Genomic DNA, 16,589 nt, shown 5'->3' with positions numbered 1-16,589 from the left:
GCACTGAACTTTTTACCTTAGTAGTTTTCATTTACTACCCTATGTAAACATTTGGGATAATACTCTTTCCTCTGTTTATGCTGAGAGTCTACTAGTCATTGGCAAAGTATGAGTCCCTATACTCTGTTAAAACAGCTCCCTGTTAAAGTATAGGGAGAATAGTAATCCCTCATGAATCCCAGCTAGATTCCAATTTGGGTTACTAAATTGTACTTTAATCATTTTGTAATTTCAGTATGGCTCTTTGTTCTCAAACACATACATACCACCACACACATTCTTTAAACAGCTGCCACACTTCACTGCCAACAGAATGCCAAAAATGAAATGTTAAAATATTTTGTCTAATGAAGGGTTACAGCTTGGTACGCTTGGTTATTCATGTTATGCAAATCAAGAAGTATATGCCATCAGCACACTAAAATGTGGAATGGCTTTGAGGACTGGTAAAGATGGGTCAGTCTTTGTACTTACAAGAGTACCTGCTTGGCTTTCCTGAAATAAGCATTTCTTAATTGTAACACTGTCATTTTTTAGAAGAGAATTTCTGGGGGCCAGGTGTAGTGGCTCATGCCTGTAATCCCCGCACTTTGGGAGGCCGAGGCAGGTGGATCACGAGGTCAGGAGATCGAGACCATCCTGGCTAACACAGTGAAACCCCATCTCTACTAAAAGTACAAAAAATTAGCAGGGTGTGGTGGCAGGCGCCTGTTGTCCCAGCTACTTGGGAGGCTGAGGCAGAAGAATGGCCTGAACCCAGGAGGCGGAGCTTGCAGTGAACAGAGATCATGCCACTACACTCCAGCCTGGGTGACAGAGAGACTCCAACTCAAGAATTTCTTTAAGGGCAGTTTTCATGATTTTTGAAAATCAAAACACATTATCAAAATAGGGAACAGCAAAAGGAGAGAGGCTGCCCACTAAGAACTATTCCTCAAGCAATTTCCTACTGATTTTCTTATAATTATTCTAAAGATTTTAAAACTACACTATGGCAACAGAATTCATTTGTAAATCCTAGCTTAATCATGTATTTTCATAATTAGATCCTGAGGTTTTCCTTTAAAACTATTTCCTTATGTCATATATAGAAATGTTTCTATTCAACGTTCTTCATGCCACAAATAGGATTTTTTTAAAAAGTGGTATCTATTAAACACATAATTCAGCTGCAGTGCCATAAAGATTTCTCTAAATTATGGTAATCTGAGATGGCTTTATATAATTATTTTGTTTCAAGAAAATAGAAAACTTAGAACAAAGGCATTCATGAAAAGGAAGTCATTCACAAGTGTTTGCCACCAAAATGACAAGGGCCCAAGCACTGGAGGCCAGCCTGGGCAATATAGTGAGAGTTTTTTATAAATTTAAATTTTTTTTAGCCAGTACATAGAAGAAACAACCTATGGTGTATAATCAAATATATTACAACTCAAGTGGGTAAAATTATTAAAATTACCACGAAGAAGAAAAATCTATTTAAAAAATAAGTGGTACGTCAGATGTTAAGTGACCTTGGCCAGCTCATTTTAACATCTGAGCCTCCGTTTCCCAATCTACAAAACAGGGACAGAAGTACCTACTATACTTAAAATGCAAGGCTGAAGTAATCTCTTAAAATTTGTCATGAAAGCTATAATGTACCATGTATCAGTATTCTGTATATTACATGTTTTAACTTGAAAAAATTAAACTTACACGAACAGTATTTCTTCGGTCACTGACACTACTATGTAATAAGTAGAATCGGCAGTTTAGAACAAATAGTTCATGAGTAATATGTTATACTGTGTGGTAGGAACTATTCCCTTACCCTTATAAAGCAATCATCTTTTTTTTTTTTTTTTTTTTTTTTTTTGAGACGGAGTCTTACTCTGTTGCCCAGGCTGAAGCGCAGTGGCACAATCTCGGCTCACTGCAAGCTCCACCTCCTGGATTCATGCCATTCTCCTGCCTCAGCCTCCCGAGTAGCTGGGACTGCAGGTGCCTGTCACCACGCCTGGCTAATTTTTTGTATTTTTAGTAGAGACAGGGTTTCAATGTGTTAGCCAGGATGGTCTCGATCTCCTGACCTCGTGATCTACCCGCCTCGGCCTCCCAAAGTGCTGGGATTACAGGCGTGAGCCACCGCACCCGGCTGTAAAGCAATCATCTTTAATACATGCTGTTCTTCATGTGAAATGTCTGTTACAAGAGCAAATTCAGGAGCTATACAACATACTGGCATTACGTTAACCATCTGTAGCCTCACCTCAGGAGGAGGAATGATTCCCTGCTGCTAGCTGTCATTTTTCATAAATTTTAAGAAACAAAATAAGTACAGATAGTGGTTTTAAACTAATCATTAGTAGACATTTGTGTTAATTTTTAAAGGCTCATATGAATGACTCCATTCATTCAAAACTATTTATTGAGCTCCTACCTTAACCCAGCTCCTACCTTTAATTTTGGATACATTTTAGTATAAATTCTTAAAAATGTGTTCCAATATAATAAATATTACTTATAATTTTGGGGGAGATTTACACTGTCACAGATAACATGGAGAAACTGACCTATCTGCAAATCAGAACACCTACAGACATTTAGAACAACTCACGACCGTTAGGATTACTGTCTCTCTCTCCAGATAAAAAAGAAGATAAATCCAGTTCCCAATCTCTCATGAGCTACTTTTCAATGTTTTGTTGATTGTGCTTATCACAAATTTGTATTTGCATGACTGAGAGAGTTCATCTTTCGAAGCTGCTGACCTACTGGTTATAAATAATCATTTATATTCTCCTCCAAAATTGGTCTTGAACAGTATGTTGTTCCAGATATTCCTAAAGTAAATGTCATTGTCTGATACAGGAATACATGCACAAATGAATCTACTCATCATGATACATTTCTCTAGTTAAAAACCTGCACTCATCCATGTATACATTCTTCTGTGACTAAGAATACTACTTTAGGAAGAGTTATTTGCGAAGGGGTGTGTAGTTCCTGGTCTGGAATTCTTGTAAAAATGACACTAAAAGGTCCTGGTCACAACTCATGCAAACGAGTTAACCTGGCCAGCATTATTCTCTCACATGAAAGTCCTGTTAGCAGAGCATTATCAACATGATTACCCTACAATGAACATGCCTTTTAAATCCAAAATCATTTAATGCCAGTTAAGTGTTAACACATTTTTCTCATGCTTGAAACATAAACCAGATTCATATAAATGAGTATTTTATTTTGGTCTAAAACACAGTATCATCCCTTTGGTAATGGAAATACCAATTAATGTAAAAACCTGCAGCTCTTCAAGCAATCAAATCCATCTTAGTTTTAATCTACCTCCAGCATTTTGCAGTAATTCATGTAGTTATAATCCTATGATTTCTAGTGTCAACTTATGAAAGAATTATCTGTGGCATCTGTGACTTTAGGAAATGAATATACATGTTTCACAAATATTAAATTTCTAACCTGGTAAAACTGAAAAAAACACAAAAAAACCCCCAAAATTGTTAAATACAACAATTCCTCATTTATCTGGTATCTGATGGGAATAAGTAAAAATATTTTAAAACAACTTTAAATTGTTTCAAAGACAATCTCAGGTGTCTAAAATTCAAAATCTCCAAATTCAGTTATTTAAAATACTTTATATCAATTTTCCTTTTTACCTTCATAAGAAATAAGCGTCCTAGAAGAGACTTGATTATTTGGTTCAAATCTTTTTAAAGATTGTAGCACTGAAGTCCATAGTTTAAAGGCATGTGTGGATTTGTTAGGGACAAAAGCATTGCATATTAGCTTTAAATATTCTCCTACAAATAAATTATGGCCTAAAATACAGACACCACCACAATGGTCAAGGCATTTAATTAAAACAATGTGGGGAAAGAAATGAAATATAACTACTTTAGCTATTCCAAAGAGACCTAAGCTATGACCATTTTTTAAAAAGAAAAGCTATGTTTTAGTCTCCAGCAAAGAAAAGAACATAGTGCCGTGGGGCTCTCATGTGAATCTGAAGTCTTCCTCTTCCCACCTGAGTAATGCTAAGCAAGATATGTATTCCTCCCCGACACACTTTGACTTTCTAGTGTATAAAATGGGAGTGAAACCTACCTTGCACTATGGCTGTAAGGATTAAGTTACTCGTATGACAGGGCCAAGCCCCATGCGGGGTACATGGAGAGATCTACAAATGCTACATTTTCTTTCTACTGTCATCTGAAATGTCAGACAGGATTGAAAATTATGTGAAATCCAAATACCCTAAATTGGTATAACGAAATACCAGAGAAACAGATAAATTAATAGTCCACTCCCACCAACTGAAAGACTGCTGGACAGAAAAAATAAAACAAACTGAGACAATTAGCATATTCTCTAATAGATGAGAACTCAAATAAATAATGGAATTTGCACTATTGAAGGCTAAAAATATAGTCATTAAACTATATAGTCACTAAACTATTTCTTTTCTAATGTTACAGGCTCACAAATGCCTGTAACATTAATTAAGTAATAACCACATGTCAGGTGCTGAGCTAGATATTTTAGAGGGATTTTATTATTTCATCCTCACTAGCAAGTGACAGAGCCAGGATTTCAACCCAGTAATCTGATGCCAGAACTCCTAATCATCATGTTACCTGCCTACCCATTAATAAAACATGTGAGTTTAAAAATCTCATGGTCAATTTCCTGTGCTCAGAATAACTAACAATATTTGTTAACCTTCCACTAATTTTTTTAAAATATGAAATACTAGCCATGTTTTGATAAGACATTTTCCAGATAAAAACCTCATAGCTACATATTTTATGAAATATTTACAGCATATTAAATCTAAATCGCAGTCCAAATCTGAATTATTAAATAATTAAATTCCAGTCCTGGGTGTATTTAAGTGTCTGTTGTACTTACTCACACAGAATGTATGCCTTGCATACAGTGATAACAACGAATACTTACTGATTAGCTATTTAGTTACAGCAGATAAAGAATCAAATTATAAAATACAAAGGTTTTCTGTAGTCCAAATATTTATTTTGTCAGCAACTATAAGCTTTCTCCAGAAGTTGAAAAAGGCTATCTGGATTATGGGAAATTCAAATATTTGTTTTCTTGCTGAGATTTTAAGGCAAATAATTAAGGGAGAGGCAAGAAGGTACTTTCAAATATTAAAACAACAACAAAGATGACCAACAGTATAATGGGTAGCTACCCTACCATATTCTCTTTAACCACGTCCCCTTGCTGCCTTCCACAAAAGAAAGGCTTCCTCCAACTATAAAGATGCCTAATTTTTCATCACTTGCCATTATTTAAAATCACGTAAGATTTATATTAAGTTACAAAACTTTTTCATTGAGATCACATATTTTCAGTGGGCCTTTCCAATCATTTAATTAAGAAATTATTTTAAACATAAAAATATGCTTGAAACAGCTCATTACAGAATCCACATTACTGTAATCTTATGGTTAGCCTCACGAATGTTATACAATGATTTGAGTTCAAAGTAAAGAAAACTGAAGTAAAACATGTAGTAGATTTCGTGGGGTTTTGTGTGTGTGTGCATGTGTACGTTTTTAAAGGTATAATTGCTTAACCAGACATTCCTGTTTCGCTGACTGGAATATAAATAAAACCAGAACACAATCCAGAAAAGCTTGCTTTACCACAAACAGATCAAATCTGTACTGGGCTACAAGGAACACAGAACAAGAATCTCTTCTTAATACATGTTCTATTTTAGATAATAAAGTGTATTACTGTATTGTCTTCTCATGAAATTTTGCTCTAACAACATCTCCACTTTTAGGAAATGCCATATTCCCTTATCTGATTTATTGCTTCTCTGGGAGATTCTGTTCTGTGGAGTTAGAATTATTAAAAAATAACAATAACAAAAAACAAGCAACCTTGTTTGCTGGAAATAAAAAGTGAAAAAAAAAAAAAGAAAACTCATTTCTTTAGTTTATTAGTAAATAACTGCAAAAAGGGCAAGGGGCAGATGAGTGCTATGCGAATAAAAGATTTTTAATTATACATCAATTCTATCATTCCCTCAACAATACATTTCATAATTTAAAAGGTTTACAGTGAATGTGTGGGTCATTAACTTGGAATATTCTAAAAACCATCCAGTAGTAAAGATAATTACACAGCCAGTAATATTCCAGCTGAATGAAACGCTCTAAATGGAAACCAACACTCGTTATGTATTTAAATTAGTTTTAAAATTAAATTAGATTTCCAGCTAGCTAGAAAATCTTTTTAAAAAGTCAGTAATTCAAATGGAAACTTTATATTAATTTAAAAAGTAATACCATCAATTTGGATCTAGTTCATCCTTATTGTTAACAAGCACTGAGGCAGAAAAATGAGTCATCAGCTAAAAGTCTGAACAATCCCAAAATGGGTGATTGAACTGTAAATAACTAAGATATATATTTTCTAAGCAAACCTAAACACATATTTTATAAAGCATACATATTCCCCTTAGTTCAGTTTCTACTTCTGCACTGTCTTGTAAACAGAAAAGACTTAAATTACATGTAACATATCAAACCTTTACACTCTAAAGTATTGCATCTATATACAAAATGATACATTTATTATATATTATCTTACCAACTCATTAAAGCTGATGTCCCATAGTGCTTTATCAATATTTTCTATTTAGATTTAATTGCATTACTTGAAAGTAAGGAATCTAACCACTTTCAAACAATTTTCTGTGTATACTTTTCAATGATTTTGATTGTCCTCCAATTTAGAAATCACTGACACTCTGTTGAATGATATTAAGTATGGATGACTTCTACAAGATGTCAACAACTTAAGAAACCTTTACTAGCACCAAAAACTTGGGATGAGTATCTGTGACGATACACACCCCAAACCTCCAAGGATTTCTCTAATACAGTGATGAAGAGTTAAAACAGGCAAGGGCAAACCTACCAGACTTACTAAACATGAAAGAACAATTTGACTTTCAGGGAGACACAACATCTAACTGAAAGCACAAAGAATGGAGTTAAGGTAGGCAGTTATGTGCAAGGCACACAATCTGGATCCCACATTTGGCAAATGAGGTATGTATCAAAGATTTATTTCATCAATTCATTACCTAGGACTTTACACTACAGAGAAAATTGGACAAATATTCAAAGATGTATGTTTAATATGATAACCATATTTGATAAAATATTAATAATAATGAAATAGGAAATAACCTAAATGTTCTTTAATTAAAAACTGGTACAGTATTTTACACAAATAATCGAATATTACATATATGTAAGTTTTCATTGACATAGAATGAGCTCCATAATATACTGCTGAGGGGAAAAAGCAGATTAAAAATAACATGAATATTATAGTTACAGGCATGGAGAGAGACAGCTGCAAAAATTATCACCAAAAGCAAATGGAGGTTTCTTCTGGGTGGTTGGGGAGGAAAGTAATTTTTACTTTCTTCCTTAGAATTACTAATATTGCTTAAATTTTCTAAATAAATATACATTATCTTTGTGATCAGAAAAAAATTCTCTTCATGTTGGAAAAAGAAAGCACATTTATTTTTTAACACCATAATTCTTTTTGGGAGTAATTATGGAAATAATTATAAAAATTCATGAAGCTATAGATTCAAAGATTTTATCACAGCAGTGTTTATTATCATAAAATACTGGCAATAATCTAAATGATCAATAGTGTATTTGTTAAATAAGTTATAAAGTAACTATATAATGGCATACTACAAGGTCATTAATATTAAGATAAGGATACAGTCATCACTGTTAAGTTCAGTGACCTTGGGAATGTTACATACCCTCTAGGTGTCAGTTTCCTCATCTGTAAAATGGGTATAAAAAGAGCCCTTACCTTACAGTGCTTTACCTAGCATATCAGCTTTATCTTATTGTGATACAAGATGAAAAATTTGATGTTTGTGAGCTGTCTTGATAACACAGGCCGCTGCTGCAAAAATTACCTTGCTATCTGCTTCTAAAAATTTCAAGATGAACATTCAATTTGGCCATCAATCAAGTTCAGAAAATGTGAATATAAGACCACAAGGGCAATAAATACCAAAGTTGAAAATAGGACATTTCTGCAACTATTAACCTAATTTTTAAAAATTCCTATACTGGCTGGGCTCAGTGGCACACACCTGTAGTCCCAGCCACTTGGGAGGCTGAGGCAGGAGGCTCGTTTAGGCCCAAGCACTGGAGGCCAGCCTGGGCAAGAGAGTGAGAACCTGTTTATTTTTAAAAACAATAAACTGCCTATATACAATCACAAAATAAGCTTGTTTATTCATCTATACATGTGCAAAAAATAGTGCTAGAAGACAAAACCAGGGCTACCTAGACGCCTTTGGCACTGGGACAGTCCCTATTAAGTTGCCCAGATTACGATGACTGATAGAATTGGTATCCTTACTTAATTGAACAACAGAACAATTTACATACACATACTAGTTTGCTTCATCAGTTTTACTATCATTGTACAAACATTTATTTTGTTGCTTTAAGTAACTGAAACCAACCTGCCATGGTCTTTCCCAATCCAGCGGAATAGGAAGTGCTCCAAGCCATGCTCCTACAAAACTAGAAATTGTAGTCATCTGGAGACTATTCTCCCATATGGATGAAACTCTGTGAAGCACAAATTGGTACATCATTGATGGTACATACATTAGCTGCTGCAGAATCCAACAAGCACTAGCACACATTATCAGTATACATATATTTTCTGTAATTTAAAATGAAAATCTCAAACTGACATATAAATATTTACCATGAACTATTAATAGTTAATTGGTAAGAAGATATAAATGTTTTCCATCGGAAAGGTAATATACAGATGTAGTAGGAGTCAAACCATGCTAAAGAGCATTTGTAGAAACAGCTAAGTCCTCCACCCCTATCAACTCCTGGTTCCTTTCCCCACAGGCAACTGCTATTACCAAATTATTACATATTCTTCCAGAAATATTTTATACATGCACAAATACACACATAATTTTGTTTTGAAGGATATATGTATATTTGCATAAATACACATGTACATATGTATATTTCTTCAAAACAAAACTCAGATGCATCACGTTATAAACCGAATTTTGCTTGTTTTTCCTTGGTAACAGTTGTAGTAGTATTCCATTGTATGGATGGTGCATCATTTATTCAACGAGTCTTTCTTTTTTTTTTTTTGAGATGGAATCTCTGTTGCCCAGGCTGGAGTGTAATGGAGTGATCTCAGCTCACTGCAACCTCCGCCTCCCAGGTTCAAGCAATTCTCCTGCCTCAGACTCCTGAGTAGTTGGGATTACAGGTGTGCACCACCACGCCCGGCTAATTTTTGTATTTTTGGTAGAGTTGGGGATTCATTATGTTGGCCAGGCTGGTCTCGAACTCCTAACTTCGTGATCCGCCCACCTCAGCCTCCCAAAGTGTTGGGATTACAGGCATGAGCCACTGCACCTGGCCTCAGCTAGTCTTTCTTACATCACATTTCATTTATACAAACCAATTCAATTTACTCGGCAAGAAAAAGGCAGAGAACAAGAACAAAATATTTCAAAAGATCTGGTGATTTTGCCTACCATTCCTATATACTAAGTGCACATCGGAGAGTGTAAAGGTGGAAAGACTTAATTCTGCCATTCTCTTAGTAGGTGTTAGTTTCAGCCTGGCCCTCATAGTGTGAACTATATATACATAGTGTGAACTGTAACCAGACAGTTCTGGTTACAGTCAGGTTAAAGTCCACTGCAATGCAATAAGTAGGGTCCAAATATTCAATTGTTTACATTGCAAGGTGAAGCTACTGTGAAGTTAATGAAAAGTAGCCTCTTCTAGATAGTATGGGGGAAAACATTTGTTTTGTTAGATGATTTATTTAATTAGAAACAGGCCAATTATTACACGCAAAATGTACACTGAATTTTAAAAGTCGCAAATGATGACAAGTCAGTTCACAAACCAATCCCTCTATCATCCATCCATCTCATACTCCCCAACTACACAAGATAAGAACCTTAGCTTGTTTCCATTGAAGCAGGGCTAAGAACAGGCTGGAGCCAATCACATATATCCAGATTTGTACTATTTTTAGGGCTTTATTGTTCTTTTTTATTTCATATAACACCTGTAAGTCAGCTTTTTCAACTAGCATTCAATAGAACAGAGATCTGTTCCAATGTTGGAAGGAAAAACTGGCCAAGTTCAATGTAAAGAGAACTGTACTGTTCAAACAATTTAAAGGATTTTCAAAGGCAATTTTTGACTACATGTGGCTGACAATGTTGACTAAGCTCCAACTTAACACACACCTCCTCTATACTGTAATACATAAAGTGGAGACACAAGGTGTGGTAGAGGTTAAGAGCAGAGATTACTTTCTGTTGGGAAGAATTCACTTCTTCTATTTTATGGAACAGGAGGAAGTTAAGCTGGATTGGAAAGAATAGGTAGCGTTAGGTCTTAAACTTTGGAAGACTGGAGAAAGAGCTGCACTGCAGACAAAAGAACATAAATCAGATTGCTAGAGGCCAAGAGAAGTACGAGAAATAAGGCTGGAAAAGTAGGGCAGAGTTAGGATTTTTTGTTTGTTTTTTGTTGTTGTTGTTGTTGTTTTGAGACGGAGTTTCGCTCTTGTTGCCCTGGCTGGAGTGCAATGGAGCGATCTCGGCTCACCGCAACCTCCACCTCCCGGGTTCAAGCCATTCTCCTGCCTCAGACTCCTGAGTAGCTGGGATTACAGGTGTGCATCACCACGCCTGGCTAATTTTCGTAGTTTTAGTAGAGACCGGGTTTCATCCATGTTGTAGCATGTATCAATATTTCAGTCCTTTTTATGGCTCAATCATATTTCTTTCTATTGATATTCCACATTTTATCTATTCAACAGCTGATGGATATTTGGGTTGCTTCTGCTTTTTGGTTATTATGAATAATGTTGCTATGAACATTTATGCACAAGTTTCTGTGTGAGCATATGTTTTCATCTCTCTTGGGATTACACTTAGGAGTGGAATTGTTGGGTCATATGCAAACTCTATGTTTAATCACTTGAGGAACTACCAGACTCTTCCAAAGTGGCTGAACCACTTTATATTCCTACCAGCAGTGTTTGAGGATTCCAGTTTTTGCACACCCTCCATCATGACACTTGTCATTATCTTTTTTTTATTACAGTCATCGTAATTGGTGTGAAATGGTATCATGGTGATAGATTTAGGGTTAGGATTTTAGAAAATTCTTAAATGTCAAACTAAGGAACCATGAAGGTTTTTAATCAAGACAACTATATGAGCAGAGATAATTCAGTAAGATTTATGTGGCTGGGCGCAGTGGTTCACGCCTGTAATCCCAGCACTTTGGGAGGCCGATGCAGGCAGATCACAAGGTCAGGGGTTCGAGACCAGCCTGGTCAACATGGTGAAACCCCATCTCTACTAAAAATGCAAAAAATTAGCTGGGCACGGTGGCAGGCGCCTGTAATCCCAGCTACTCAGGAGGCTGAGACCGGAGAATCGCTTGAACCTGGGAGGCAAAGGTTGCCGTGAGCCAAGACTGCGCCATTATACTCCAGCCTGGCGACAGAGTGAGACCCTGTCTCAAAAAAAAAAAAAAAAGATTTGTGTATGTATCTTTCTAACCTCTAAGCTCTAAGTTCCTTGGGCTAAGAGGCAAGATCCATGCCTTCACATTTTTCATGGTTCCAGCACACTTGTGGCCATCTTATGTTTATTAAAATAAAAAGTATGATCATCAGAGAGGTTGCCCTCTATTTTGCTGTAGCCAAGTGTTTATGATCCTACATATAATAAATGTAGAAAAAAGGGAACCAAGACCTATTGTTAAAAATAGAAAACCTCTGTGCCCTGTCTTTTTAAAGTAAAAATTATATATTTATCAAAATAATATATGTGACATCTTTAAAGTAAAGGAGTACAATTAAACTAATATTAAAATAGTAGTCTCCTCTTCCATCCCTCCCCACTCCTGATGTCTGCTCCAAGGCAGATATATATATATATTTTTTTGAGATGGAGTTTCACTCTTGTTTCCCAGGCTGGAGTGCAATGGCGCAATCTCAGCCCACCGCAACCTCCGCCTCCCAGGTTCAAGCAATTCTCCTGCCTCAGCCTCCCGAGTAGCTGGGATTACAGGCATGCACCACCACGCCCGGCTCATTTTGTATTTTTAGTAGAGACAGGGTTTCTCCATGTTGAGGCTGGTCTCGAACTCCTGACCTCAGGTGATCTGCCTGCCTCGGCCTCCCAAAGTGCTGGGATTACAGGTGTGAGCCACCGCGCCCAGCCTCGAGGCAGATTTTTTCAACCTTTTTGCTGTTTCTTCTATTTACCTCAAATGAAAAAAACAAAACAAAACAAACAAAAAAAACACATACATTAAGTATAGATTTTTCAAGATTAACTTACTTTCTGCCTTCTTCTATGGGAGAAGAGGATTCAGCACCTTTTACCTACAAGCTGCCTACCTCCACATACACATTTCTCCCTGACTCATGTCCCTTCTACAATGGTAACATCTCCTCCTTTCAACCGAATCAATAGGAATGTTCTACACTATGATGATTATAAAACTGCTAATCACAGTGAACCACACAGTAAACCACAATCATACATTTCTTTTCTCACAGTAAATATAATCTTTAATTGTCCATGGATGTTAATAACTGCCTCTTTTTCACCCCTCAGTTTGCTTATGTACCTGTCATTAAATAATCTTCAAATATTCCAAAGAAGCTAAGTAGCACCTCCAAATGCTTGATCTCTTCTCCCTGCTCCTTCCATCTTTTTGGAGCCACCTAGGACTGCTGCACAACTGCTGTGTTTGCGATTTCCCTTTGCCTCTCTTAGTTCTTTTGGATCTGCTCTTTCCTAAATTCCAAGACTTCCTCCATCTATGTTCCTTTTTCTTTTCTTTTCAAGCACCTCCTTCAATAGATTCCTGAGAAAGGAATTTTCTTTTTCAGCACCTCCTTCCATAGAATCCTGAGAAAGGGTACACAGAAAATAGATTCTTAGAGATGTTTGAAGTCTGAAAATGAATTTACTGTAATTTTTGGGAATCATTCTGCCTCGGGATTTGTGGGGGGAGGGTTGTTATTTTTTGGTTTGTTTTTTGAGATGGAGTCTCACTCTGTTGTCCAGGCTGGAGTGCAGTGGTGCGATCTTGGCTTACTGCAACGTCCGCCTCCTGGGCTCAAGTGATTCTCCTGCCTCAGCCTGCGGAGTAGCTGGGATTACAGGCGCCCACCACCATGCCCAGCTAATTATTGTATTTTTAGTAGAGACAGGGTTTCACCTTGTTGGTCAGGCTGGTCTCGAACTCCTGACCTCAAGTGATCCGCCCACCTTGGCCTCCCAAAGTGCTGAAATTATAGGCGTGAGCCACAGCGCCTGGCCCTGCCTCAGAATTTGGAAGGCATTGCTCTACTGTTTTCTGATTCCCACTTGAGAAGTTCAGAGCCATTCTAGTTTCCCATCCTCTCTAGGTATCATGTTTCTCTCATTCTCTAGAAACTTTTATAATAATCAATCTCTTTATTCCTGGTTATCAAAAATTTCCCGAAAATGTGTTTTAAAGTGTTTTTTCATCCACTGTGCTGAAAATATATGGGCCTTCTTAATCTAAAAGCTCAAGTCTTCTGGTTCTTAAAATTGTCTTCTATTTAAAGACCTTGTTTATCAGATCACTTAAGAATTTTTTCCTTACTCTTTTGCTAGGAATATTATTATTTTGAACTAATTTCTGCTTTTCTTATCTTTTAACTCATTTTGCAATCTTTGCCTTTTTGTTTGACTTGGGAATCTTTTCAACTTTTGTCTCTACTTCTGCTGAGTTTAATAGTGTGTTTATTTCCCAAAAGTTTTCTTGTTCTCTGAATATTCATTTTGACTGCCTCCTGTTCACCTTTTATGGTAAAGTTTAAAAAAAAGTAAATTTTTAAGTTATCTTCTGTCTTTGTATATTGCCTCTATTTCCCCTGAGTTTCTTTTTTGTTGTTTTCATTTCTGGATTTTACGTGAGGATTCCTCAAATATCTGGTGATTCTTTACTTCTCATTCTACTTAAAACATGATGTATGAATGTCTAGACTAGGCAAATCTACAGAGATAGGAAATATATTAGTGTAAGCTTGTCTAACCCATGGGCCACATGGCAGCCCAGGACGGCTTTGAATGTGGCCCAACACGAATTCATAAACCTTCTTAAAACATTATGAAATTTTTTTTTTATAACTTATTTATTTATTAGCTCATCAGTTATATCGTGAGTGTTAATGTATTGCATGTGTGGCTCAAGACAATTCTTATCCTTCCAATGTGGCCCAGAGAAGCCAAAAGACTGGACACTCCTGTAGTGGTTGCCTGGGCCATGGAGAGAGGAGTGGGAATAGGGGAAGACTGCTAATAGTCATAGTTTCTTTTTAATGTGGTGAAATGTCCCAAAATTAGATTGTGGCAATGGCTGTACTGTGCCTATACTAAAAACCACTGAATTATACACTTTATGAGTGAATTCTGTGGTATGCAGTTATATTTCAATAACACTATTTTTAAACAACAGCAACAACAAAGTGAAACATTAAATAGTTGACTGGATGTTTACAATGCATAAGTAAGATAATTCAAGCGGGGGGATGCACAGAACTAGGGACTGGGTAGGAATCCTGACTTTCCCTTAGAGAATCCCAAAATGTCAATATCTGTAAGTTTTTCTTTTGTACCATTTTCCCTTGAAAGAAATATTTCAATATTCTGCCTAGATGGTATAAGCCTAGCTCCCAGTACTTTGGGCCAACCGGGGAAACGGGCTACCTGTAAGGTGGGGACTCATGGTTTGAGATGTAGGATTTCATTTAAAACTTATTCCTTGAAGAGGTTGTACCAAACAGGCTCAGTATCTGGGGACAGCCAGAATAGTTGGGGATATGACCGGTACAATTATATTTTCTTCACTGCTCCTCCCTGCACTGTTTAACTTCCATTGCTTGTATTAGTTTTTATTTATATTGTTCTGCAACTCTAATTCAGTTATTTTCTTGATATAGTGAGTCCTTTTAATGTACAAATTGGAGAATCCCCTCATTTGTGGAAACTGTCTTCTATCATATCTTTGAATCATTTTTTATTGGGTAATTTAGAGACACTAACCAGTCTTACGTTTGCATCTCTTTTGTTTCTCCTCTATATTTATTACATCTTCTCTAAATGCTTTATTTTTCCCAATCCCCCCGACCCCTCATTCATTTTGATTAGCTCAAACCTTTCTTCCATGCTAAAACCTGACTTTCTAATTTGTCTGTTTCTTGATACTTCTAACTTATGACCTGTAATAGTGACCTTTGCATTCTCAATTTATTTCACTAATTCTGCAATCTTCTTCTCCACGTCATTTTGTTTCATGATCTCCTCTCTGCTCTTAATTTATTCAATTCATATCCTTAGTACTATTTTTCACGATAAACTGTGTGGAGGCTTTTTTGTTTGTTTTTGCTTCTAGGGTAGCATTTTCTTTCAGGCCAGATTCTTCATCTTCTGCATGCCCTTTTTCCTTCTTCTATAGTGCATTTTTAGGGTTGTCATGCCGTTTCTTTTCTCTTGCTCACACTTCACATGGGCACACTTCCTATCTTAACTAGCCCCAATTTTCCCTGTGTTGAAGCTGCCTTTTGAGGACTGGATGTTATTTTCTTTTTTTTTTTTTTTTTTTTGAGACAGAGTCTCCCTATGTCGCCCAGGGTGGAGTGCAGTGGCCGGATCTCAGCTCACTGCAAGCTCCGCCTCCCGGGTTTTTACGCCATTCTCCTGCCTCAGCCTCCCGAGTAGCCGGGACTACAGGCGCCCACCACCTCGCCCGGCTAGTTTTTTGTATTTTTTAGTAGAGACGGGGTTTCACCGTGTTGGCCAGGATGGTCTCGAACTCCTGACCTCGTGATCCGCCCGTCTCGGCCTCCCAAAGTGCTGGGATTACAGGCTTGAGCCACCGCGCCCGGCCTGGATGTTATTTTCTACTGAGTTTTCTGTAACATGAGTCAGGAAAGAGAATGGAGGCAGGGAGGCTGGGTAAGATAAATGTTCTCTCTGTGATTCAGTTAGTAATATTCCACTGAAATTTAGTAAATGGTGGTTCTATAAATCAGACTTAAAAATTCATGGCCAAGGCTTATGCCTCCTCTTAGAAATCAGATGAAGCTACTATAGTGCACAGTCTGCCCCCTTGGCAGACCCCTGTAGGTAGCAGCCCTGGTAGATTGATAAGAGGTAAAGAGCCCTGATGGGGAGTCAGGGAAACCTACACTCTATTGGTAGGAATATGTATGCGGGTATACACATATTCTTCAAATTAGAACTTTAGTTTGACAGTGTCTGTCAACTTCCTTTGATCTAGGAAAGTTACTCCAGTAATCTAGTCTACAAAAACCTTTGCACAAGAATACAAAGTTATATGGTACAAAGATATACCTAACAACATTATTTATAATCATGAAAATTTGATAATAAACCTTAATAGGAAATTAGTTAAATAAATCATGGTACATGGAAT

The 16,589-nt window shown here is 36.8% G+C and overlaps 1 protein-coding gene across 3 annotated transcripts in view; it reads right to left on the bottom strand.

Moving 5' to 3' along the window:
* Positions 1–16,589, bottom strand: part of PIGF (phosphatidylinositol glycan anchor biosynthesis class F) — a 36,186-nt gene that overhangs the window by 2,933 nt on the left and 16,664 nt on the right. For 2 of the 3 annotated variants that reach the window (XM_065527112.1, XM_005575963.4), the window contains exon 5: positions 8,552–8,660. In XM_065527112.1, the coding sequence (XP_065383184.1) occupies positions 8,552–8,660 (109 nt within the window). Of the gene's footprint in view, positions 1–8,551; positions 8,661–12,948; positions 13,031–16,589 lie in introns of those variants that run through there. The other variant, XM_074011853.1, reaches the window with a different exon arrangement.

The sequence above is a fragment of the Macaca fascicularis genome, chromosome 13, assembly GCF_037993035.2.
Source record: "Macaca fascicularis isolate 582-1 chromosome 13, T2T-MFA8v1.1".
Taxonomy (NCBI): Eukaryota; Metazoa; Chordata; class Mammalia; order Primates; family Cercopithecidae; genus Macaca; species Macaca fascicularis.
Note: the sequence above shows the minus strand (reverse complement) of the source record. Positions and strands in the feature narration are given on the sequence as shown.